The 26,921-nt window shown below is 59.9% G+C and overlaps 1 protein-coding gene across 1 annotated transcript in view; it reads right to left on the bottom strand.

Annotated features, from left to right (window-relative positions):
* The window catches only part of TMEM132D (transmembrane protein 132D), a 504,756-nt gene that overhangs the window by 2,115 nt on the left and 475,720 nt on the right, over positions 1-26,921 (bottom strand). Inside the window, exons 6-8 of the mRNA XM_079152482.1 lie at positions 6,479-6,684; positions 5,306-5,579; positions 2,641-2,832 (exon numbers count right to left, since the gene is read on the bottom strand). Of these exons, the coding sequence (XP_079008608.1) occupies positions 2,641-2,832; positions 5,306-5,579; positions 6,479-6,684 (672 nt within the window). The remainder of the gene's footprint in view (positions 1-2,640; positions 2,833-5,305; positions 5,580-6,478; positions 6,685-26,921) is intronic.

Here is a 26,921-nt window from a genome sequence, read left to right on the forward strand (position 1 = left end):
CGCAGCAAGGTGTGCTTTCCTGGGATGTGAGAGGATGGTCACCTCTGCACAGCAGTGAACCGCATGCGAAGGGCGGGCGTCCCTGCTTAGTGGGATCGCTTACGGGGTCTCCTGTTTAAAGGAAAATATTCGCTATGTTATTTTTACACTGCCTCAAGATGAGCGTCCAAGATCAAAGATCCTGGCTGGACGCGCGCCAGGCTGCAGGCTTTGGTGGGGCTGGCCCGCCTTCTTCCTCCTAGTCCACAGGAGTAGGTGGCCCTCACCTGCCGACACTCTTGGCTGGGGTGGGGACGGAGTTAAACCAGCCAGACAGAGGAGCGTGCTAGCTGGGGACCGTTCCTCTCCCTCCACCCCTGGGCCCCCCGGCAGGAGTCTGGGAGAGGCAGAGGCGGACGGTTCACGCACGCCTCCATCTCTTGCCTCTTTGGCTGTTTTCTACCAACTTCCTCCTGAGTCTGAGCAGGCAGATCTTCAGAGACCACCTGATTTGATGCCGGTCTCTCGTCTTAGCCAGGGGCCGTTCTGCTTGGCAGTGATGGGCAGGCCATCGCTCCTTCCTTCCTCAGCACCGGGAAAGCCTGCTCCGCCCCAGCCCAGCAGCAGGACACGGAGGACACGGCCCTGCCACCTGACTCCAGCTGACTGAAGCAAGGAGCCAGCTGCTGTTAGAGCCGCAGCCTCAGCGGCCCGAGCTATCTGTCCTTCCTCTTCCTCTCCCTCCCAGATGGAGGCTGGTAGCTGTGGGGAGATGGGAGCCGGGCAGTGGGAGTCGATCTAGAATCAGGAGCGGAGCAATTGGAGGGATCGTGGATCACGCGTGAGCCAGTGCGGCTGTGGCGTTCATCCACAGGAGGAAGGAGGGCAGAGGAAGTGCAACCTAGGCCCCCAGAGACGCCGAGCTCCCTGCTGGGTCTGAGACAGCCCCAATCTTCACCCCTCTCCCTGCGGTCGAGCTGGCTGGGGCTTCTCTTCCTTTCTACCAAAGGGCTCCTGACTGCGGCAGAAGTCAGCTGGATGCTGGTGACCTTAGCTTTGGGGTGTAACAAGCCAGGTTGCTTGGAGGCAGCTGGTGGCCTCAAGCTCAGGCAGTAAACACTTCTAGTTAGACACTGGCATGAACCAATGTCAGAGCAAAGGCTGCTGGACATGGCCTGAATGGCCAGGACCTTCTGTTCTGCCATGAAGTCTCGGCAGGAAATTCAAATGAGCAGTGGATTTCTTGGAGCTACCTGTCAGAGCCGAGTTCCACCTGGGGACTGAGGACCACCCGACCAACCGTGGAGCAGATCTGAGCCGCGTGCTTAGTTGCGCCTGCCCCAGGGATAAGCTCTTCGGCCCTCTCCAGCTGTGTCTCAGTGCTTCCTCAACCCCCGCCTGGCGGCCCTGATCCTATTGCTCCATTAGGAGGGGGAGCAGCTTTGGTGGTGGCTCTTGGGCTCTCTGAGTCTTCCATCCTGGCCAGCACGCTTCCTGGACAAAACGACCTTTGCTTTATGCCAAGAATTCATATGTCACTGGCATCGTCCACTTTCAAATGCTTCCCAGTCCAAAACCCTGCACCTGAGGACCATAGCCAAGGGCTCAGGGACCCACTGACGTGTGACAGGGCGCGTAGGGGGGTAGGAAAGGCTGGGGACACGGGGCGGCTGAGCCTGGCCCACCACACTGTCCTGCTCTGAGAGGCCACAGCTCAGCTGGAGCACCGGGGAAGGGTCCAGCCTCTGACTCCTCTGCTGAGGGAGAGCTGCAGAGAGGTTCCTGACTGATTCCAGAAGAATCTCCAAGGGCAGGAGGCCATCCAGCCTCCCGCCTGAGGACGAGCCGTCCCTGAGACTGTCTCTAAGACATGATGACGGTCCACTTCTGAATGGGGAGGGGCTTGTTCCATTGGCAAGGCCCCTGTAAACGGTCTTCTTTGGAAACCATTGTAACAACACACTCACATCCGTACACACAACACTCAGCACACACACAGCCACACACAAACGCACAGTCACGTTCACGACACAAAACAGTACACAGAACACCAACGCATGCAACACCCACAGATACACAAAACACGCATATGTCCATCGCTCAGACACACAACACAAGCACACAGCACACACTCTGTGAGCACACTGGCTTCAAACAACGAGAAAGAAAATCCTGATGGGCCTCAGCACGCTTGTCCACTCTGCCGCGAGCTAAGCACTGAACTGGGGGCACAAGCCTCTGTCTCCTTCCCGGTCCCCAGACCTGGTGCCGGGCTCCTTGCAGGGATGTGGTGCAGGTGTGGGGACTCCCAAGACTGTCGCTGCCCCGTCCCTCCATGACTGGCGAGGTCCTGCTGTGTCCAGTCAGGTCTGCTCGGACAGAGCAGCAATACGCACGTGAGACAGCCGGCAACAGTCGCGCAGGTGGCAGGGTGCTCCCCGTTTGCATTTGTGTCCTGGTGGCTGCAGCCTTCCTGTCTCGGAGAGGGTCCTGGGACACATGTGGGGAGCAGCCACCCGCTGCATGTGGGGTAGGCAGGTGAGAAACCCGCTGTATGTCCCCCTCTTCTAGGAAGCCCTTCTGCAGTCTGCACGAGTTGTCTGACCAGGTGTCCACCTGGTGCCAGACCCACCTGACCTGTGTCTCCAACCCACCACTCACCTGTTTGGGCCTCTGCAGAAGTTCCTGAGCCACCGCGGTGGCAAAGATGGCTCTGTTGCTCCCTGGGCTGAGTTGGAGGGACAGGGACAGCCCTGTCACCAGCTGCACCCCCAGGTCTGTGATGGTCACCTTCTCATCCAGCACAGTGATGGTCTTTTCAGCCAGGATGGCATCCGACAGAGGGGACAGGATCTAAAGGGCAGAGCAGCAGCGTCAGAAAGGGCTTGTGTGGCCCCAGGGATTTGCCCCATGGCACCGAGTTGCCCACACAGTGGGGGACCAGGTCAGACGGAGGAGGAGTGGGAAGTGACCTGTCCCACGGGGGCTTCTTCTAGATCTGGACCTCAACTGGAGACATGGGCTTGCCCCTCCCCGCCGAGGGAAGCTCTGCTGGCCCTCTGGCCGGCGGCTGCCCCAGCGGGAAGGAACAGCCGCTGTACTGGGACTCATGCTACTTGCTCAACGTTGTGTATTTTTCTTAAATGACTTTTTTCTAAAAAGCCTTCGTATCACCTAACGAGCTGGGTCGGGCGTCTGTTCCTCTCTCACCCAGGGAAACCCAGGCGCAGCTGAGAGGGCGTGTGGTCTACGCACCCCTCTGCTCTCCCAGCGCCGGGCGTTTGCAGCCCAGCCTTGGGGATCCTGAGTCCGGAAAGTCCTCCTGCCCCCTCTCACACGCGTGGGCGCAGGGCCTCCAGCCCTGGTTCCGTGTCCCCGGGCCCTTTCTCCTCTGGACGCCTGTCATGAGCTGGGAGTGTGGCTGAGCTGGAAGTCCTGCTTCTGATGGACAGTGGTGGCAGAGCCCCGGGGACAGAGGGCTGGCCCAGCTGCCCTGCGCATGCCTAGCCTCCTGGGAGGGGGTCCGGCTGCCCTCCCCAGCTCCTGGACCCTCTTCTCTCCTCAGGCTCCCGGTGATGATCATGAGCCGCTACGAGCAGTGTCCCGGGACCAAAGCCCCAGGTAGCCACTCGAAGGTCACCTCCCGCCTCTGGGTCCGAGGGTGACACTGAATGGCAGCGACTGCAGGGCCTGCATCCCCAGAAGGACGTGGGCGAGTGGGTTCATAGTCAGGACTTGGTGGCAGTAGATAAGGGGTGGACGCCAGGCCCCAGGAGCAGAGGCCTATTTCTATGTCCCACTTGTGGGAAGCTGGCCTGTCTCCTCCTCCCCGTCACCGACTCCTGAGTAGGGTGTCATTCACTCTGCCCTTCAGCTGTCTCTTGAAGTGGGTGCTTCATACCAAACACTCATCTTGGTCCAGCTTCCAGGCCTCAGCGACTGGGTCTTTCAACTCCTTAGTCTACAGTGGCCCTTTCAAGAGATTGTGCATGTGACTCTCGGTCCACAGCCGAACCCTTCTAGGCGGCCCCCACGTCCCCAGCTCCACATCAAAGTCAGCCAACGGTGGATCAGCTGGGTCTGAGCAGAACAGGTACAGACTCTCCCTTGTCTTTATTGCCTGAAGGACGCAGTACGGCCCTGATTCCACGGCCTCTGCCCTGCGTTAGGCATTAGGAGTGATCTCGAGATGGCAGAGCGAGTGGCAGGTGCCCGCGGCTTACAGGCACGTACCCTGCTGTGTGATGTAAGCGACTAGCAGGGTGGAATCTGGTACCCTCAAAACCACCCCGTGGATACCAAGGGAGGGACGACTGTTTTCTTCTTTGGAAAACCAATTGGTTTTCCAGAATGGCTACGTCTTAATCCAGGGCAGCTGCAGCCCCAGGGAGTCCCAGGGCAGCTGATTCAGAAACCTCAGATTACCCGAGGACCTCTCCTCTCCTCCTCCGAGGGGCACTGTTAGGGAATGAACTCATCCTTTGTTCCCAGTTGGGGGTAAACCACCAAACCTGCAGAGGTCTGCCAGCACAGCCTCCCAGCACAGCCTCCCAGCTCAGCCTCCCAGCACAGCCCCCCAGCATAGCCCTTTGTACAAACGTTTCTTCCCAAACCCCAGAGTCACTGGGGCTTGAACCAAGGACCTGGAACTTGCTGGGCAAGTGCTCTTCCACTGAGCTCCAAGGTCCTGGGCTCTGTCCCCAATGCTATAAATGTAAAATAAACTTAAAAAATAAAAAAGAGCCAAGGACAGGAAAGACAGCCAAGTGGGGGAATCAGATGTCATGGATATGCAGGGCAGGCCAGGGAGCAGAGGAAGAGGAGGCAGGGAAGGGCAGGAATGAACGGCTTCACAGTGGAGGCCCATGTCGGCCAGCCACAGGGAACGGCGCCTGTCTCTGTGTGTAGAAAGTCCCAGTAAAATAAATAAATAAAGGAGCAGAAGGACGATCTGGGGAGCAGAGCAAGGGAGGGTGGGAACAGGAAGTCAGATTGCTCCCAGGTGTGCTTCCTGTGGGGTGGACCACCCGCTCTGCACAGCCACGATGCTCTGATTTTCTGAAACATCTGCATTGCCCGCAGGCCCTCTCTGGAACCCTGCCCAGCAGCAGGCTCCTGCCCACCGGACCACTGGCATGACGGCCCCCACCTTCCCACCATGTTTAGGTACCAATTGGGCCAGAGGTGGGACTTGGCCAAGGTGGCAGCCATGTCATGGAGGGATGGGAAGCTGAGGCCAGGACGTCCAGGAGGTGGACTCTGCTTTAAGGAATGACAGATGGCTGGGACAGGGACACCTGCGGCCTTTGCCCCTGGGGCTTCCTACCTGAATGGTGGTCATCCCAAGCTCCTGCCCGGTCAGGACCTGCCCTCCCTGCAGCTTGGCAATCCTGGGCTCCTCCACCTGCATGAAGTCGCTTATGAGCTCCGTGATGTCCACTTGCCAGTCCGAGCCCAGCAGGTGGGCCAGGTGGCCCCCGGGCTTGGCCGCCTCGGCCACAAACTGCGTCAGGACGCGCACTGTGGCATGCTGGTACTGCAGGGTGCAGCCGCGGCCCCGCCTCTCCTCGTCGTCCTCCTCCTCGCTGTCCCGAGCCGGCCTGTCCAAGAGTCAGTTGGGTGGGTTGGGTACTTACTTGGGGCCCAATGCCTGTGGCTGCCAGGGGGACCCCTGAGCCCTGGAGGAGTTCATGGCTTGCTGCGGGGCTCAGACACACACGGACGGAGAGCACTGGACCGTTGGGATGGCCAGGGTGGCGGGCAGGCACAGAGGTTCCCGCGGGGTGGGACGTCCAAGGGCTGGGGTCGGAGCCAGCAGGGAGCACCTCAGAGCAGAGACCCGGAGACACCTTACAACGCCACAGGGCTCCCGGGGTCCTGTCCCTGCTCCCTGAGCTGCAGCGTGCTCGAGTGGGTCTCCGCTGGGGAGTCTCACATACACAGCACACGTGCACACACACACACAACACACGTGCACACACACACTCATACAGCACACGTGTGCACACGCTCACACAGCACATGTGTGCACACACACAGCACACGTGCACACACACAGCACACGTGCGCACACACTCACACAGCACATGTGCACACACTCACACACGCAGCACACGTGCGCACACACACACACAACACACGTGCACACACACACTCATACAGCACACGTGTGCACACACTCACACAGCATACGTGCGCACACACACTGACACATGCAGCATACATGCACACGCACTCACACAGCGCACGTGTGCACACACACTGACACATGCAGCACACGTGCGCACACACGCTCACGCAGCACACGTGTGCACACACACTCACATGGCACACGTGCGCACACACTCATACAGCATACGTGTGTGCACACATGCAGCACACATGCACACACACTTGCACAGCACAGGTGCGCACACACACAGCACACGTGCACACACACAGAGCACACGTGCGCACACACTCACACAGCACACGTGTGCACACACGCTCACACGCTCACCTTTTGTTGGAGACGATGGGGACTCTCCAGCCCTTGATCTGGTTGAGCTCGGTGTCTGAGACCTCGATCTGCAGAGGGAGCCGGGGCGCCCACACGGTCACCTCCAGAGGACTGCTCAGGTGCTGGTAGGTGAAGCTGACCACCGCGTCCACCTTGCCTTTCATCTCCTTCCCGTTGACGAAGACGTAGTCACACCTGTCGGACACCTGGGAGGGGGCGGAGAGAGACGGGCTGTGAGCCTCCGCAGTGCCCCGCAGCCCAAGGCCGGGTGAGCGGGTGGGCGGTCAGGCCCTGGCTGTGAGGAGCGAGTCCCCGTGAAGAGCATGGCCGGGGGCCGCTCCTGCAGGCCCGTGGCAGGTGCCGCCATGGTGGAAGCTGTCTGGGCCTCTGCAGAGGTGACCGCAGCTGAGGATCTTCCCTCCCGGCTTCCCTGGCAAGTCAGTAATCGGCAAATAAAATCACACAAATCACAGGCATTTAAGGTACAAGCTGAAGTCTTGGTGCAGACGTGAGCCACGAGCCGATGATCACGATCCAGCGGCCACAACCCACAGCCGCCTTTGTGCGTGTGCGCGTGGGGCGAGGTCGTCGGCAGCCGCTCTCCTGGGAACCTCAAGCGTACGACACGGTGTTGTTAACCACCATGGCCCTGCTGCAGCCAATCCCATAAGGCTACTCGTCCGGAATTCTGTGCCCCCTGACCCGGGACTCCCCACGACCCCTCCACCCAGCCCGGTCACCCCACCTCCACCCTCCTCTTCAAGGTCCAGCGTCTGACTCCCCGTATGCAGGAGCAGGCGAGATCCCCTGCTGTCTGTCCTGGGTCTGGCTTATTTCAATCAGCGCGGGTCCCCCAGGGTCATCCACGTGGTCACAAATGCCGGGATGTCCCTCCTTAGCAGGCTGGCCAGCGTGCCATTGTGCACATGTGCCACACCTGCCTTCTCCGGTCACCCCTCGCGGGCACCGAGGCTGCGTCCACATCCTGGCTCCTGCGGCCAGTGGAGGGTCTTGAGGTGGGAATGTCCTGGATTGCTGGGGTGGTCATTCACCATGCAGCTGCTGCTGTGGGAGACAGATGTGGTGGCAGCTGCAGAGGAGGGCGCAGGGCCATGGGCAGGCCGCCAGCGTGGAGGTGGAGGGAGGGCCCACAACAGGACCCGGGGGTCTCACAGGGAGCCCGAGACAGACACCCTGACCCTGGCCCTGGGAGACCCACTTCTGACCTTTGCCCTTGGAGTGATAGGCAAGGACATGTCCTTTCAGAAGGTCACCATCTGTGCCAAACCATTGAGGCAGTCTTAGGAGCTTATCCAGAGAAGAGGAGCTGGGCCCTGGAGCCAGGAGAGTGTCCCTGCCTGCCTGGCAGTTCAGGTGAGGAGCACAAGGGTCCCCAGGCGTGGAGCCCTGACAGGGGACGGGGCCCCAGGCATCATCCCTCCTGATGCGCGTGAACCCCAGGACATAGGTACCATGGTTGCTGGCATTTCACAGACACCCGAGGCCGGGATATGAGGCCCCTTCGGGGCACGTGCTGGGAAGACGCAGAGACTCAGTGGCCAGGCAGCCTCGGGCCGCGGCCAGCCCTGCACGCCCCTGTGCCCGAGCGCCTACCGCGTCCTCGTCTTTATAAAGGGTGGGACCCTCTTAGCACTTAAGGGGCGTGGAGGAAGCAGGGCAGCCATCACCGGGCTGTTCCCACATCCCAGACGGCGTGCCCCCCGAAGGCCTTTCACCCGGGCAGCAGGCGTGGGCTCCGCACGCACGGCCCGGATCATCCTGACCACCACACCACGCGTGCCCACGCCCGACGGCTGCATGACTAAGGAGAATGGACCAAGGCCGCCCGTCCCAGGGAGCAAGAGAGGCGACGGCGGAGAAGGTGACGTGGAGGTGCGATGAAGCCTGATTCTCCTGACTCAGAACGAGCCAGGAACGTGCCTGGAGTCCGCATGGTGGGCAGACGGCTCCGTCACAGGCCACACGGTTCCCGAAGCCTGGGTTCGGGAGCCGCCCTCCTAAGGCTCAGGACCCTGCTGAGTGGCCGAGGAGACCACGTTCCTCCAAGTGCGGAGGGGAGAGTGGCCTGCAGGCCCTGCCTGGTGGGGGCAGGAGAGGCTGGGAAGAGCCTGAGCGCAGAAGTGTAGGCCCCGCGGGGAGACTTGGTGGAATGGCTGGCAGCGCGACTCAGCCTGCGCACCAGGAGGGCTAGGACACCCGAGACAGGCTTTAAAGAAACTCTGAACACTGCTTATTGATAGCTCAGGAGCCTGTGGCTTAGCGACGTCAGCCTCTGACGTGTTCATCGCTGCATGTCCCTGCTCGCTGTTTCAACATGCGCTGGCTTTAATCCGTGGCGCGTTTGACATGCGGGCACCCAAGTGCTCCACTGTGGCCCCGCCAGCCCGCGGCCTCTCCCGCTCAGCCTCCCGCATACCTGAGAGCGAAAGCCTGCCAGCAGAGCGGGCCCATGACACCAGAGGGTTTTACAGGAGCACAGAGGAACTCAGCACAGAGGAGGCTGTGACCAAGGCCGAGGAGGAGGGTCCGCCCGCTGGTGACAGGGGCCGGGGCACAGTGGAGCTTCAGGGCGCAGACATGTGGGCCAGCAGGAACTGTGGACCCCGAGGGCCCAGGAGGCTGACCTCACCCAGCTGAAGGTTTCAGAAAAGCCACCGGGGGGTCCCCAGCCGAGCCCCTGCTGGCTTCCTGGCGGCTCCTGTTGTGTTATCAGAACCACAAGTAAAGGCTCCGCAGGATGAGCCAGGACGGCAGGGTGACAGTGACAGCCACCGCAGTGTCCCAGGTGACAGAAGTGAGGCCGGGGACGGAGAGAGATGGAAAGCGAACGTTTAAGAACGAACCTCGGCCTCACTGTGTGCCCTCCAGCTGCCCCATGTGTCTGGGGGAGCGTCGGAGAGGAACCCATGGCCACGGCGAAGCGGAGCCGCGGGTCCCCCGGAGAGGCACGGGGTTTGCCCGCTTCTGTGGCAAGAGCCCAGATCTGCGCACCCACTGGAACCCCCAGTCCAGCACAGCGGCCCCTGCAGTGGGCAGGGTGGACCCGGGTGCCCAGCCTGTTCACCCCACGTCTGCTCTTCGTGCCTCTAAGTCCCCGCGCGAGCCCAGCAAGCCAGGCAGCCAAGCTCAGGAAGAATGTCTGCTCTGTCTCTGAGGCTGCTTTCCCGTCTCAGGAGAAACTGCCGGCAGGTGGAGAGGAGGCTGGCTGGGGCCTCGTGGAGGCAGTGTTGGTGGAGGCTGGTTTCGGGGACGTGGCTCTCTGGAAACGAGCTCGCGTGTGGCACCTGGGTTGGTTCTTCAGCAGCCGATGAGACGGGGCTCCTCCGACCCACCGTGCGGATGGGAAATGGGCACCGCGGGATGAAGTCGCGTGCTCGAGCTCACACGGCCACACGCCGGGCCTGGGGTCTAGGCCCCAGCTGGCCCTGGCTGCCCTCTTGCTCTTTCAGTGCTGCCCTGGGACTGTGGTGCCCGCTGGGCAGCAGGACCAGAGAGAAGGTGGTTAGATGGCAGCTTCTGTGAAGGAGAAGGGAAGGAGGGGATAGGTCAGCCTTGCTCTCCTGAAGGTGGCCACAGCTGACCACTGGGACGGAGGCATAGGGGCCCAGGCCTGAGCCCAGAGAGCTCCCCACTGGGGCCTCTGCACCCAGCCTCCGCGTGCTGAGCAGGAGCTTTCCTGGGAGGAAGCCGGCGGCTTTCTCTGTCCACCACGGTGGCCTCTCATGAGTGACAAGGAGCAGAGGTTGGCATCTTTGGAATCACCTTTGCCAGAGAGCCTACCTTCCTCCAACGTCACACAGTCGCCTTCCTGGGACGCTCTGGGATTCCCGTGCTCTCCAGTCAGAGGAAGAGCTGTTCCGCACACGGCTCTCTGCTCTTGACCGTGTGGTCACGGGCCCGGCGGCCTTCCAGACGGTGCTCCAACAGGAGGCCACTCACGACCACCCAGCAGCTCCTGGGTGGCACTCAGACCAGGCTTTCTTGGCCTCAGCCGCATCTATATTGGGGCTGGATGTCCGATGCAGCCGACGGATCCTGCACGGTAGGGCGTCTGGCCCCCTCCCTGCTGAGCCGGCAGCATCGAGGCCAGTCGGTGACAAAGCTGTCTGCAGACAAGGCCAAAGGACCCTGGAGGAGGCCGCCATTGCCGGGGTTGGTTCCGATCTGGTCATTTAAGCCCCAAGAGCCCAGCTCTTAGGACGGCCTCCGCTGTGGCCCGGGACTCTAGGTCCATGGAGGCTTCCTGGCACGCTGCTCTACCCGCGTGCACGGTGGGAGACGTCCTTGCACGGGGTTCTCCAGTCTCTGCTGACACGAGCCCGTCCGCCCTTCCCGTCTTCCTGGAAGGTCGTCAACCCCAGGTCCTCTGTCTTCGTGGAGGACTCAGACTCAGGCAGGGACGCACGTGGCAGACGGCGTTTTCCAAGAAGGCCTGGCCACCTGTCCTGCAGGTGCACATCCTCCTACCAGTTCCCCTTCCCCCAGCCCTGCCGGAGAGTGCAGTCCAGCCCTGGCCTGGTTCTGGGCTGGACTTGGGGGCTGGCTGACCAGCCAGGTCCTGGGTGGCCCGGGCCCTGGTGGAGACCGAGAAGACGGAACGTGGTCCTGCCTGGGGCCTTTGATCCCTTCTCCCCTGCACTCTGGACACTGCCTCATCCCCAAGGAGCGGGAGGGAGTGTCACGTGCAGACCGCTGTCCTCTCTCAGGCTGCGGGGGACGCTCCGTCACCATTGATGTCACTCACACACACGTGCACACACATGCAGGTTTCACACACATGCATACCCGGTGCCAACACAGAGGCCAAGAGGGAAGGGGAAAGCCCCCAAGGCAGCCGAGGAAACTGACTTTTTCCTGCTGCCAGGTGTTGGACTATTGGCTCTTTTCTAAGCCTTTTCCTAAATGACTTTTTCCCCCTTTGAAGAAGAATCGTCAGAATATTATAAAAGCTTTTGCACTTTAAAAACGCGTTTTAATTGGCACCCGATACTCACACGTATTTATGGGATACGCAGAGGTAATTCAGTAACTGTATGATGTGCCATGATAAAATCAGGTGATGGGCACGTCCGTCGGGTGATGGGCACGTCCGTGAGGTGATGGGCACGTCCGTCAGGTGATGGGCACGTCCGTCAGGTGATGGGCACGTCCGTGAGGTGATGGGCACGTCCCTCAGGTGATGGGCACATCTGTCGGGTGATGGGCACGTCCGTGAGGTGATGGGCACGTCCCTCAGGTGATGGGCACGTCCGTTGGGTGATGGGCACATCCGTCGGGTGATGGGCACGTCCCTCAGGTGATGGGCACGTCCGTCAGGTGATGGGCACGTCCCTCAGGTGATGGGCACGTCCATCAGGTGATGGGCACGTCCGTCGGGTGATGGGCACGTCCGTCAGCCTCAGCGTTAGTCACTTCTTTGTGGGGGAATCTCTGGACTCCTTTCCTCCGCCTGTGACGATTTGCTGTGAACTGGAGTCACCCCCGGGGCTGTGGACGCTGGAAACGGCTCCTCCTGCTTCTGTTTCCTGAATAGCTTTCCACAGTTGCCAGAGAGAAAAGCCACGGACTGCTTCCGGAGACCCTGGCGGTGGGTCTTGTCTCTCGAATCACAAAATGCTCTGGGCACTGAGCAGGCAGCCGAGGTGAGGACCGGGAAGCGGGCGCGGGTGCGTTTCTCGTCCCGCGTCCCTGAGCGCTGGCAGGCCTCAGGCAGGGCTTGTTTATTCAACAGCAAAGGCTGGTTGAGGGAACGGGTGGGGACGGGGACGGCCGGAGGCTTTGCCTGAAGTCCTAAGGGCAGTGATAAGACGGCACGGGATTTCCTGACCAGCCGTCCTCCGCCTGTCCCGCCTGCACCTCCATCGATGCCCACGACTTCTCTCTACCATGCGGAGCTGCGATGAGCGACCCTGTGCCTATCCACAAGGCCCCACGGGATTAAGAATAACGTGACGCTCTACCTGGGCAGAGCGAGTGGACCTGAAACGCCCCATCTGCGAGCACGCTGCTTCCTACACCGCCACGCTGGAAACGGCCTCGTGGCGCGCGTAGGTGTGGCCGCCTGGCTGCGGACAACCACGGTGCTGTTGCCACATCGGGTGGCGGGGAAGAGGCGCCCAGCGGGGTGGTCACAGACTCACCCGGAGCCCGTCGTCCCGAAGGACGAGGCCGCAGACCACGGCAGCTCTTTCCTGGAGCCTATGGAGTCTCGGAGGACGTGGGCAGGGCTCGCAGGACAGTCCCCGGCACAGGACACCTAGCACCTCGCCGAGCACCAGGGCTGCCCCCACACCGCAGGGGGAACACGCTCCTGGAAACTCGCCCAGCCGGCCCAGGCGCCACTGCCCTGCCCAGGGGCACAGCGGGCCAGAGCAGGTCCAGCCCGGGTGTCTGCACACCACACGGACATTCTCTGCCTGGCCCCAGCAGGACAGTCACACAGTGTCCACAGCAGCTGTCCTGGCAGGGGCCCAGGGAGCATGGAGGGCAAGTGAGAGGACAGTCACCCGCCCCTGGTGGGATGGGTGGTGCAGGATGCAGCGTCCTCCACGGCGCCCTGGGAGGGCGGGCGGGGTGGGCACGGGGTGCCTCAGGGTCGGGTGTCCAGGTGACAGAAGAAGCCACTCCCTGGGAGCAGGGGTCGGGGATAAGCTGGGCCTTTCTGTTACCGCTGAGTGTCCACCAGCCCTCTCTGGACCTCCAGTCTTGGTGATCAGCACAAGCACCGCACAACAGTCCATGTCTATGAAAACAATCGTCAGCGCCCCTTCTGAGCTTGCTGCAGCCAGGCAATGGGAAACGGCCAGGCTGGCCCTGCCAGTAGAGCCTCTAGGTAGTGGATGCCCAAGGCTAGACCCAAATCACTGCTCAATGTTTTACGTCAGAAAGAAGGAATGGGGGCTCCTTCCTCCAGACCGAGGCATCCGTATGAAAGTGACCCTTCTACCAGAGTTCTGCAGTGCACAACCTGTTCAACCACACATGGCAGTCCTGAAAGACAGCTCTTGATAACACTGAAAACAGCATTCAGTCATCAGATCATGGGCCCATCTTGCTCAGCTTCTCTGGAAATGAGCTCCCCCTCTGCTTTCTGATGACCGTAAAGCACAGGGCAATGGGGATTTATAAGACTTTCTCCCCCTTGGCATTTACTGACAAAATGGACTCCCAGCTCTTTCCCTGTGAGCCAGGAGCAGGGGTCTCCCTCGGTTTCTCCAGACACAGGTTTCCAGGGAAAGATGCCCCACGAATGTCCCACCGAGGCTGGCGTCTCCTGTGGAGAGAGCAGGGTGCTGCCTTTGCTCCTGTCCACCCGGCTTCTCAGCATGGGGCAGCCCTGGCTGCTGACGCCACGTTTTGGGGTGGGTGGGAAAAGGCTCCTCGGCCCAGCGATTCCGAGTGCAGGTTCTGGGCAGGGCCGGGGCCAAGGCGGGCTCTGTGGCCAGGGCTGGGCAGACGCCCCAGCTCTCTGCCTTCATTTCCTCATCTGCAAACGGGGATAAGAGTGGCCTCTGCACTGCAGGGTGGCCGGGCATCAGCTGGCTTACGGGGGCTGGATCAGGCCTCGCCTGAGCGCTTGGCCTTGCACTGATTTTGCTTCAGCTGTGAAGAACTTATTTTTCCTTAGAACATGATAGTTAGATCTAAAACCCAGCATGTCCGTGTTTGCCATCAGAGAGGAGGCGGTTTGAGGCCCAGGCTGCATCCTGACTGCTGCGGACAGCCCCATCCCCCCGTGTGGCCCTCATGTGCCGGGTCTCCACGACCAACCCCACAGGCTCTCTGGAGGCCTGTACTGAGGGGTGCTGAGGGAACCTTCCAGAAGGGATCCTTCCTCCTGATTTTGGCCAGTGGGCCTCTGTGAAGCTGCTCATCCTGTTCCCTGGTGACTGCTGGGCTCAGGGAGGAGACTCGGGTCTCAAAGCTTTGGAGATCGACGCCCCAGCGGGTCTGGTGGAGCTGGGAGGTCCGGCAGGAGGCAGGAGGCCACACTGCCCAGGGCCCAGGCGAATGGCCCTCCAGCTGCTGTGGCTGCTGGGGACCAGGACAGGGCCGAGCCGCTTGTTTTGCTCAGGTCCTCTGCTCTGCGGACGCGGGGACCCCTGCCCAGCTGGACGCCACTCGCTCCAGGGTGGATTCCCACAGAGCCCTGCTGCTCAGTCCACTGCAGACCTCGCTGGAACCTCTGGGTCTGCTGTCGTCCACGTTCTGTAATGAACCATGCTGAACAGAGAGAAGCCGGAGTCAGCGGAACCCCGCACGCCTTCCCGCTCCTGAGCGTTAGTTCACCAGGAGTCTGCCCACTCGCCGGCTCCCCGCCCACCAGTTTTTACGGTCTGTTTCAACCCCCGCGGGTTTCGGACTGCCCGTTATTAACAAGTGTTCAATAATCAATTCCCAATGGCGTGGCACCAGGACCAGGAGTGGGACGCTGTTTCTGCTGGACCGGGTACGGCCAACTCCTCGTAAGCAGAGGGGCAGGAGCGCCGGGAGGTCCTGGTCCACCTGTGCAGGCTACGCCTCTGATCCTTCTCTCTCTGCTCTGTGACCTGGGGCCGCTCGCCCCTCCAGGTCTCGGTTTTCTCATCTGTGAGTAGGGGACGACGCTAATGGCGCTGTTGAAGCCAGGCTGAGTTGGCACGCTGGCGATGGCATCCTGTCTGCCTGCAGCGTGGCCTGGGCCCTGCAGGCCTGTGCTCTCTACCTCGACCCTGCGCGTCACCGAAGGCCGTGGGCAGGAGGAGGGCCACCGGCTCCCCCTCAAGAACCTCGATATGGGAAGACACCCGTCAAGGGGCAGATGGATAACAGGGTGGTGTTGGCGCAGCGTCCGCCTCGGGAAGCTCTGGCGTTGGCCACAGCACAGAGGAGCCAGGGGATGTGAGGGTAGGTGACGCGGCCAGCAGGGACGCACCCTGGGCTCACTCACAGGGGCATCTGGGAGCCTAGATGTCCTGGGTCAGGTGGAGCGTGGTCCCCAGGGCCCTGGCGGGGTGGGAGGCCAGGGGAGGGAGATGCCAGGAGGGGTCTGTCGGGCAGTCGGGTCACGTGGTGACCGGGAAGCAAGGAGGGGGATTTTCACGTCCTCACCACGCGGTGACGGGGACCAGAGGCCCACTTCCCCGAGAGGTCAGCCCAGTCTGCAGGCCGTCCAGCTGCACACTGTGCCCACTGTACACATGGTCACTATTTGTGGGTCAAAATAACATTTAGGAAAGGGGCTGTTGTGGGGGCCTCTCGCCCGCGGCCTGTGGTCAGGGCCTTGGGAGCTGCCCGAGCACACCTGGCCCCTTTGGCCCAGCTGCTCTGCAGGCGTCCCCCACCCAGCTGCCTGGTTCCCGGTGCTGGATGGAGAGACACACGTGGCACCTCCATGCTAGCGAATACTATTCACCAGTGAAAAGGAACCAGCTCCCAAGCCAGCCTGGACGTTTGGGAAAAGGCAGAACTGCAGAGCCCTTATCAGGATCAGTGGTGCAAGGGTCCACGGAGAGGAGGCTAAGGGCAGAGGCAGGTGACCAGGACAGGGACCACATTCTGCATTGCCACAGAGGATCTCTGTCATCATGCATTTGCCAAAACGCAGAGACTGCCCAGCACAGATAAGCCCCGGGAGGAAACTGTGGGCCTGGGTAAACAGGGGTCAACACTGGCTCAAGGAAACGCAGCATTTATTACTCATATTGAGTCCCGGAATCTTCACCAAACCCCCCAGCAGAGCGTTCTTACCATGACTGCACAGAGGGAGGCACCAAGGCTCGGCGAGCCCAAGGAAGGGCCTCCGGTCAGGTGGAACCCGAGCAGGGGTCTGCCCCTTGCCTCACTCAGAACACCCCAGGGAGCTCAGGAGAGCGGGACCCGGGCCCAGCCCTGCCGCAGGGCCCAGCGAGCAGCCAGCACGTGCCTTCGCCCCAGGTTTGTTTTCTGTGATTCACAAGCTCTGTCGTGCTTTATGAATGTTTCATATCTGCTTTCAAAGTCTGAATACCTCACTGGAGATTTTCTTTTCAATTGTGAATTAATTTTTGTCATAAAAAATGGAAAGTTGATACTGGCAAATGACTAAAAGTGTCAAAGCGAACAGCAAGAGGCACGTGCAGGCAGCTCTCAGCCGCCGCCCTCCTGGCCCCGCCCTGCGCCTGCCCGCTGTCCCCCAGGGCCCTCTCCAGGGACACTGCGTGTGATTTCTCTTTCTTTTCCTCGGTAGTGGCCGGATTTCTACGTTCGGGGCTTTTGCCTTCGAGGTAACAGTCTGTGCCTCTCGGGAGCCTCCAGGGCTCAGGAGCCCGAGAGTCCAAGTCGCACTTCTGACGGACGGCGAGATCACGGACCCTGGACAGTTTTCCTTTAAGCCCGAGGATGGAGGAGGGGTGGGCGTGGCTTTGAGTCTGGGGTGCTCTCCTGCAGCCTGCAGCCTCAGCTCTGCAGGGCGGCCTCCTGTGGCTCTGGAGCCTCTGACTCTCCCACAGCACGTGTCCCTAGCTGTGGCCCTGGGAAGCAAGGGGCCTGCACCCTGTGCTCAGCGCCTGCACGTCTGCAGCGTAGGCTCCGGGGACCGGCCCTGAAAGCTGCGGTTTCCAGGGACGCAGGGACACGGATGTCCAGTGGGCCAGCAGGTGCAGCGTGGGTCGGCCCTCGGCCCGCGGGTCTGTTAGAGGACACGGGATGAAACCACGTGCGCAGTCCCCTTCAGAGCAAACCGGCTGGCACTGCCGATCTGATACCAGAAAGATCTCTGTGGAGCGCTCTTGAATGAAGCAGGCCAGGGGACACGGGGGTGTCCCAGCCATTGCAGGCCAGGCCCGAGCCCCGGAGCCGCCTCTGCAGTAAGAGCTTGGGTGTGGGTGGGGCTCCCGCGGGAGCTCAGGGCTCGGGAAGGAACCCAAGGGAAGCCGGCGGCTCCACACTCAGGAGCACCCTGCCCCCCAGCGTCCCCCTCCCAGCGCCGGACACAGCGGCTGCGTCCCGTAGAGCAGTCCTCCCAGGCCCCCCGAGACTCGCAGCCTCCTCTCCCCAGAACCACCATTGGCTGGGCCGAGAGAGGGGCCAGGACCCTGATGAGAGCTGCTGCCCAGTTCACGGAGCAGGAGGGCCCAAGACACCCAGGAGGAGGCCCACTGGGACCCGTCCTTCCCTCCCTCCTTCCCTCCTTCTCCCCTTCCTTCCTTCTTAATGAAGTATATTTACTTATTCAGTTTAAAGTCGATCGTTAATGTTATTTGTGATGAACAGATGTTAACCCTGAGCCTTTGTGGGATACGTGGGGCGTTTCCCTACCCAACAAGGTGGCGTGTTTACGTCAAGCCCATCAGCGCATCCACGGGGACATGGTGTTCCCGGGCTGGACTTTAAACCAGGGGTACGAGGATCAGGAGGCCCCTGGGAGTCTGGAGGAGACCAGGGAAACTGGATCAAGGGGTGAGAGCCACATGAGCAAGCACCAAGGGAGGCAAGGAGGCCCTGCGTGTGGGGGAGAGGCCCGGAGCCCCCGGGACCGGAGCAACGCAGTGGTGGTGACATCAGAAGCTGGCCCACAGTGGATTCAGATTGGCCGGCTCTGAACAGGCAGCGCAGCGAGGAGCCCAGAGCGCCTGAGCCCAAGGGAGGCCCTGGCGTGGAGAGAGGGCAGTGTAGGGGGAGGAGCTATTTCAACTGCTCCCGAAACTTCAGACCCAGGAGATGCCGGAGCTGAACGCGGGCGGGTCCCGGATGGGATCCTCCCACAGGAAAGGGAGATTAAGTGGACACCGGCCTGTAGCTCAGACGGTAGCTCAGACAAGTAAATAGGGTGTGGCCCGCTTTTCCCTGGTTTTGACGATTGCCCGATTGTTATGCACATGTCAACAGGAGAGCAATAGGGTAGACGGCACCAAAACTCCAGGCTGGATTTAGAATTCATTTCAGACTTGCATACGGCACAGCTCAGATTGCAGGTGTCTCTGCCTCTACCTGTTAGGTTAGAATATCTTCAAGATAAAAAGCTGGAGAATGAAATAAAGATTCTGATCATCCACAATAAGGTCCCCGAGATGCCCCTGCCCTGAGCCTGGAGCCTGAGGACAGGGCGCGCTCTCCTCTGGGGTGAAGCACGTCGGACAAGGGCGAGGGCGGGACTTTTATCAGTGGTGCGCCAAGCTGCTCTGGAGACCTGAGAGGCGCTGATCCGCACGTGCTCCAGCTGTGCTGTGCTTCCGGAAGCGTCTGGTTTCCAGAGGAATCACGCACATGCATGTTTGGAGATCTAGACCAGCTCTTAAACACACTTTGGAGACACTGCTCACAGGCGCTGTTTGTGACCAGAGAAGAAAAGTGAGACTCGTCTGGGTTCCTTCCACCTCCTCAGAAGGGGCGAGCGGGCTCAGCGGGACTGAGCTGTCCTGGCACGAGAACACAGTCTCCTGTGTGGGCTTTCTAGGCTTCCTTGGAAGAGAAAGCTTTATTTATTTAATATTTTATTCTGAAAGCTGAAGCAGGAGGATCACAAGTTCAAGGCCTGCGTAGGCAACGTAGCAAGACCCTGTCTCAAAATAAAATATCAAAAAGGCTGGGGATGTAGCTCAGCGGCAGAGCACCCCTGGCTTCAACCCCCGATGCCCCCCACGCACACAAGGTGTGTATTTTTAAAAATTGCAACCCAGCACAGACAAACACTTTTGCAGAATGCGATGAAAATGTGTTTGGATGCGCGAGGAGGCCTGATTGCTCTCGCCATTCCTCGGTGCTCCCTCTTGACGTCTGTACCCTCTAGGTGAGGACCAGGGTGGCGTGCAGGACCTGGGCCGGTCACTGAGCACCCTTTGCAGAGCACTAGCAGGCGGCCCCTTCCTGACCTGAGTTCCTGTCGCACCCCGGTCACAGGTGCTTTGCCGCTGCCCGTCTCCCCCAGGCTAACACAGCGCACGGAAGGAGGCATTCTGCCAGGGAAGGCTCTGGGGGTTCTGTCAGAGCAGGGGCTTGGGCTGGGCCCCAGACCTCTCCACCTGGCTTCCCCCAGCGCGCTCGTCACTTCTGCTCAGTGAGCCCCTCCAGGTACGTGTCTTTAAAATCAGACCGGGCAGCACACGGGGAGTCAGATCCACGAGGCATCCGTGCAGCTCTGCGTACCTTCATCTCCACACTCGGGTGCCCCTGGCATTCCAAAGCCAGCCAAGGTGTCCCGGTGGCCCTGTGACACTGGGGTCCTCATTGCCCTCCCTTAGTGTCCTTTTCTGGTACGAGTTCTTTGCATTTCTGGGCTCGTTGGGCCTCCCAGCCCGTGCTGAGGATGGAAGGAAGAGACAGACGTCCTGAGCCACCGAGGGACGCGCTGGTTCCATCGTTGTCTGACCGGTGCTGATGACATCTCACGCGCAAACCCACTCGGGGCTGCAAGCCTCCACCTAAGGCTTAGGATTTGGCTCAGTGAAGAGAAACACAGTGGCCCTGTCAGGCGGTGGGTGAGCGGACTGGCTGATCACACGACGGTCCGTGTGCAGCTGCAGGGATGCACGGAGGGAGCTGCTTTAATGCGGGCTTCCAGAGTCTGATAAGAGCGTCTATAACAGGTGGTTTCCATGCATCTTTGTAGCACAAGATTTTAAAATTAACCAGAGCTTTTCTCCTCATTATCAGCATGAGGCAGTTACAAATGAGGCCCCGCCGCACATGAAAGGAAATATCATTCGCGCTAACAGCCCTGTCACCCGGACACTGAGATACCCAGAGGGGAAGAAGGAGGTCGGTCTCCAGGGATGTGGGCTGAGCTGCCCTGCAGTCGAGGACGCGTCTATGGGAATGTTTCCATCCCAACCAAGGTGTGTTCCTTCAGAGCACCCCTTAGGGGGACCACTTAGTGACAAGGAACAGCTCTCCTGCTGTCAGTCAGGAAGGCCGAGAGAGACAGCGGCTCACAAAGCCAACCGCGGCACAGGCTCCAGGCCCGCCCGCCACAGCGATGCTGAGAGCTCACTTCCTTGAAGCTTTTGATGTTCCCAGTCCCTCACATCCAAAGAGGCCCTCTCTCCTCCCTCGGGGTCTGATAAGCTGCAGGACACCGTGCCCAAGCACCCCAGGCCTCTGGGTGCAGAGCGCCTCACTGGCCCCAAGTCCGGGCGCCTGCAGGGCAGCTGAGGTTGATGCTATTGCAGCGGCTTAAACCAGGCAGTGCGCAGCCGGCCGTACCTTCCGGCAGGTCTGTAAGGCTGCCGAGAGCCAAGCTCGGTGCAGGCCGTGGCCGAAGGAAAGCAAGGAGCCAGGTGTACAAGGAAACCTGCCTTTGAGGGACTCTGAGCGGCCGCTCCCCAGTCGGGCCTTAGCTCGGTGCTCATGCTTTAAAATGGCGTGCTCCATGTTCACCTACGGTTCCGGGCAGGATGGAAGGGGAAGGCCACCTATGCATTCCTCAGAGCAAAAGACCCAGGGACGAGTCTGCAGTGAGGTGACCCCCGGCTGGCAGCCCCCTCTGGGACACCTCACCCAGGATGCCTTCCCAGAAGGAGATCAGCCTGTGGTATGGAGGCCCAGCCCCCTGAGCAGGGAGTGAGGGGCTGCAGAGCCCTCTTGGGGACAGCAGACTGGCCTTCTGAGCACTCTGAGTCCCCCTGCTTTCTACAGAAGTATAGCCCAGAGTGCCCCAGGGGACGGTCCTGCTGCTGAGCCCATCCCGGCCTGGTTCCTGGGGGGCTCCTGGCCACAAGCACCTTCTAGTTCTTCCCTCATGGGATTTAGATGCTAGGAAGGGAAATTTAAAAATCCCAAAGGAACAAACTGATCCAGGGACCGAGGCCAGGGATGGGGACGCGGGGGGAAGAAACGTGACGCTGGGAAGAAAAAGGGAGGGGCCACAGGCAGGTTCTGGAGGTGCCACCAAGTCTGGCCCAGCAGCAGCCCTGCTGAGATCCGGGCACCTGGCAGGCATGGCTCCCTGCAGTCTGGATGGGAGGCGCACTGAGAGTCGGGCTGACGATGAGCCTGTGGCCAGGCTGAGCCCACCAACCTGCTTCTCTACCACCTCAACCTCCCGCCGGACTCTCAGTGACCAACCTGCTTCTCTACCGCCTCGGCCTCCCGCCGGACTCTCGCAGTGCCTGTGCCAAGACTCTCGCAGGGACCCATGGCACTGGGCCCTGGCCTGGGCGTCCAACGCTCCCAAGGGGTTTCCCTGTGTGGCCTGCTTGGTAGTAACGACCCTAACCCTCGCTTGGGGGACCTGGGTGCAAGACCTTGCCCTGCGGATCGCAGAGCGACTGGAGCAAAGCCTGGGAAGGAGCGTCCTCTCGCGTGTGCTCGAGTGCCACATGGCCACGCACACGGCTGGGGTAGGAGTCTCGGGCTCTTTCCTGGTTTGGGGACCCAAAGGTGCTTGTCACAGGAGGAAAACAACACAAACCAAAACTCACCCTAAATGTGCACTGTCCTGTCGGGACTGAGGACCCAGCACACTCAGCAAATGCTGAGTGTGAAAAAAGTCATGCAAATGAGCTCGTCACTCAGCCCTGGGTGCCGGGCTGCTTCGGATCCAGCACTCCAACTCCGAGAGCCGGGGGCTGCCAACCCAGTCCCTCCTTCTCATAGCCGACTTCCTGCCAAGAGCACACTGTCTTCGCTCTCGGAAACGTTGGCTGGGCTGCCAAAATTAAAAGCAAGTGTTTTCTTAATATCCTCCAAACTTCTACAGGAGGACACGCATACTGACCTTTCAGCCAGGCTGTCCTTGAGTGATTTTTAAATTTAGCCGTCCTAAATTGTTGAAGTCCGTCTGCAAAGAGGTGCGGGGACAAGCAGTTACCCTACCCTCTCCTTACCCCGGAGCTGGGTTCAAAGCTTCCTCCTGCACCTCACAGTCAGTTTTATTTGCAAAAAATAATTTAAAAAGCATTTTAAAGAAAAGAAAAATCAGTGCAATCAATGGCTCTAAAAAGATAAAAAATAGATTTCCTTTTAAATATGTTTGCCAGTCACCTATCTGTGCAGAAGGAGAATCTAGCATCTATTTATCTATCAATCTTCTATCATCTATCAATCATCCATCCATCCATCCATCCATCATCTTAAATCCCTACACGCCTAGGGAAGGTTCCGGCTGAGGAGATCGGAGTGCAGCCTCATACCTACTACAACAGTGGAACAGTCAGTTGTGGGTAGTTGTTTCTTCCGCAGGTTCAAAGCCCCATCACGTCTCCAGAGCCCTCTAGTGAAGAGACGAAGCAGAGGTTTGTCCCCATGGTCTCTGGAGGGTGCGGATGAGCAGCGGGCACCCGAGAACAAGGGCAGGATTCCCTCGTGAGGCGCTGGAGAGCTGTCTGGGCACATTCCAAGTGCGCCATGGTGTGCTGCCCGCAGCCTCCTTGCGGTGCATTTGGTCTCCAGCCTGCGTTCCTCTCGTGACTACCCAGCACGCGCCCTCTGATCAGCTCTTGTCCCACCCACCCCGTGCCACCCTCCTGCTGTTTCTGTGAGTTCCAGAACTGGGGCCACGTCCCTGACTTGATGTCCAAGCCTCGCTTCGTGTGTCTAAATGGAAAGATGCAACTTTTGTAAATGTTTGAAGTGGGAAGAAGGGGTTTCCGGGCTCCTAGGCCCGCAGCCTCAATCTATGGTGGCCACAGAGTGTCACAGCTGGTGTCCCACCAAGAGAACCTGCTGCTGGGCAGAGGAGGCTCCACTGCCTTCCAGGTGCGCTCACCTTGGGTCTGAGCGTCCCGTCCAGGGCGCGGGCTCCTCCAGGTCAGGGCAGGCACTGTGTGCCCCTCCTCTGTCCGCAGCCCAGGCTGGGTTCCCCGTGGGTCTGCTGAGGCCTCCTGGCCTCGCGGCAGGGCGAGCCTGTCCGACCCTCCTCCTCGCTTTCCACACCCTCTGCCCAGCGTTATTTTTTAAAGGTGGTGAGAATACCTGGCGAGGGGGTGCCCTCAACATGGTTCTGAGTGCCTGCCACCGTGTCGTTAGCTAAAGGCACAATGCTGCTCAGCAAACCCCTAGGGCTCCCTCGTCTTGCCTAAAGGGAACTTTGCACAGCTGGGCAAGTCCCCATTCCCCTGGGTCCACTGGGGGATGAATAGTCAAGATGTGTCCACACACACAACGGAGCGTTACTGGGCCTTGAAGAAGAAGATGCCCCTGCTGTTCAGGGGATGCGAGGAACCTGGGGACCCCGCTCTGCCTCCTGATCCAGGAACTTCATCCTGGTGTCTTGGTGACCACTACCCAGAGGCCCAGAGCGGGTCTGGCCGGCTGTGGTCATGAGGCTGCCGGTGGACTCCAGTCGCCATGGGCTCTGCAGCCTCTGCTCTGCCTCTCTTCAGATGCTGCTCTTCCCCACTGAGTCCATGGAGTTGGAGTGAGAAGGACCCTCACCTTCGGTCCCGCTGGGCAGCACTTGGCCCAGGCCTTGCAGAGCAAAGGACATCCCTCCAACTCCCCAGTTAGCTCGGTGGGGCTTGCGGTGCAACTCAGGGAACGTACGTCACACCCTGGCCAGTGGATGGCGTGCTGTGGACACAGCTCTCTGCCCTCTGGGTTATCACCCGGAGGAGTACAAAGCTGGGATCTGCTGGAGAGCACTCCTGTCTCCTCATGGGCAAGGCCCACCCGAGGAAGAAGATGCCTCCAGAAGAGATGAATGGAGATCTCGGGGAAAGTCCCTGAGCCCTGGATCCAGCAGCGCCTGATGCTCCTAGATTTTGGGATTCATAGGAACCAGCACAGTACCTTTGTTGGTGTTGAGTTGGGGTTTGGGCGACTTAGAAGGAAAGAAGTTCTAAGAGCCGAGTTACATGTGCCTTGGGTTTTCTTCACCGTCCTCTGGAGATGTTTGTTTGCTTCAAGGACACACTTGTGGAGAAGCAGCCTGGGACGGCGGTGGGCGCGTGACTCACGGCTCTGCCTCTGCCCACGCTGTGGCTCAGACTTCTTTTCTTCCTCACGTCAATGTCTTCACTTCAGAGAGCTCTTCCCCCGACCGGACGGGGTGGGGTGATTCAGCTCGCCGCACTGCGAGGCATTGTTCCAAGGGCCTCGTGTGCATGGTGTCAGAGAAGCCAGCTGCCCAGCGTCTGGGCCGATTTGCATTATCCTTCCCATTTAGTAATCAGAGCTTCGGAGCGCCAAGAGGACATTGTGGCCAGTGTTACTCAGAGAGTGACCGAGGACCCCAGCCTTGGCGGGAGGCCCAGGTCGCCACCTTGCTCAAGGGCGCGCTGGTGCTAAGCCACAGCCTGGGTGCCTCCCCTTGTGGTGTGGCTGATGACCACCCACCCGGGGTCCGTCCCGGATGCTTGGTTTCAGCTCTGGTCTCTCAGGAGACGCTCCCCTCCTCTGTTCATGGACACACAGAGGAAAGGAGCGGAGGAGCTCGCTCGTGGTCACGAGCCCTCAGGGGAGCAGGAGGGGGACGGAGGCCTTCAGGTGAGCACAGACGGGAGGGAGCAGCCAGGACCAGGTGTGGGGACGAGCCCTGGAGGCCTCTGTCGCCAGCCCGTGGGCGAGAACCCTCTTTTTTCCTTTTATTTCTGTCACTCAAAGTCCTGAATGACATGGGTGATGTTAGAGGGCTCCGGGGAGCCAGAGACTGAAGGATGACTTCTGGATACAGTTAGGTTTTATCCTGGGAATCTAAGGTCCTGGGGCTAATTCCAGCACAGGCATTCAGGGTGCTGTGGTTAGATGTGAGGGGTCCCCCAAAGCTCATGTGTGAGACGGTGCAGGAAGGTCCAGAGGAGAGAGATGGGGCTGTGAGAACCTTGGTCCCTTCAGTGAGTCAATCCCCTGGAGGTAGCTGAGCGGTACCTGAGGCAGGTAGGCTGTGGCTGGAGGGGCAGGGATTGGGGCGTCCCTTGGGGTATATTTTGTGTCTGGCAGGTGGAGTCTCTCTCTGCTTCCCGCTCATCCTGTGAGCCACCTCCCTCCTCCACACTCTTCCGCCATGATGCTGTCTCACCTGGAGCCCCGGGGAATGGAGTCAGCCGTTAGTGGACTGAGACCTCTGCAACTCTGAGCCCTCAGATGAACCTCATCCTCCATTTGTTCTTGTCGGGGTTTTTTCGTCACAGCTGAAAAAGCTGACTGAAACACAGGGCAGTGGAGGGGGCAGGCGCAGGGAGGCGGCCTCTGCTCCCTGACCACAGGTCGTAGTGACGGTCACCACAGGGGGACAGCACGCTTCATCTGAGCTTGACACTGGTGCTCAGAGTGTCAACTGTTAAAGGACAGCAAAGGGTGAGTGAGCGCTCCCTGGGCTGCGGTACACAGGGCCCTCAGGGGATGCCTCAGAACAAAGGACTCCATTGTCTCACAGGCTGGAGGCTGGAGGCCTGAGGCCTCCATGCGGCAGGTGCATCCTTCAGAGGGTGTGAGTCAGAGTGGTCCTGGGCCTCTCCTGGCCTCTGGGGGCTGCGGTGATCTTTAGCTCCTTGGCTTATAGATTGTCATGGTTTGAATTTGAAGTGTCCCCAAAGCCTCCTTTGGTGAAGGCCTGGTCCCCAGTGCAGTGATATCCAGAGCTGGGGCTTTGGGCAAGTGTGGATCCCGAGGGCCCTGACCTCATCGGAGGTGAGTCCACTGAGAGGTGCCTATTTGAGGGCATTGTCGGGAGGTCGGGAGGTCACAGGTGGGCCCTGGAAGGGTCTAATTCTCTCCCTCTGCTCCCCAGCCGCCATGAGCTGAACAGCCTTCCTCAGCCAGACCCACCTGCCATGATGCTCTGCTTCCCCTCGGGCCCAAAGCAATGGCACTGGCTGACCGTGGACAAAGACCTCTGAAACCCAGAGCCACAGTAAGTCTTTCCTTGGGGGTTTTGGTCACAGCAGAGAAGGGCTGACACAGGTCCACCACCCCACCTCTGCCTGTGAGTCTGCGGGGCCTTCTCCCTGGGGGGGTCTCTCTCTTTACATGGCATGCTTTTTAGAAGGACACCCAGGACATTGGCTCAGTGGCCCACTCTCCACCAGTAATTAGTTGACCAGGCTCATCCACAATGAACCGAGTCCCGAGCAAGGCTATGTCTCAAAGAGGCAGGGACGAGGACTTCCACACATGATTTTGAGGCGTGCCCTCAAAACAGCCTTGGAGAGCTGAGGCCCCGGAGGCCAGCAGATGTTCTTCTCGACACTATACTTCACACTGTTTTTTTAACTTTTAAACTTTTAATTTTTAAGTACTTTAAGGCTTCCAGGGAGTTGCAAAGATAGCCAGAGACCTCCTGCATATCATCTACTCAGATTCCAAAGGCCAAATCCTACAGGGCACGCTGACTTGAGGAAAGTCATCAGAACCTACCGGCCAGCCCACCAGCATTCTCAAATGCGGCTGTTGTCCCCCGCCCCTTTCTGCTCCACCAGATCACCTAGGGTCTTTTTCTGCCAAGGTTCTTTAGTCTTCTTCAATCTGGGACGGTGTTCCAAGCTTTCCTTGTTTCTTCATGACCTTGGAAGTTTAGACAGTTATTATA

This window comes from Sciurus vulgaris (genome assembly GCF_902686455.1).
Source record: "Sciurus vulgaris genome assembly, chromosome: 8".
Lineage (NCBI taxonomy): Eukaryota > Metazoa > Chordata > Mammalia > Rodentia > Sciuridae > Sciurus > Sciurus vulgaris.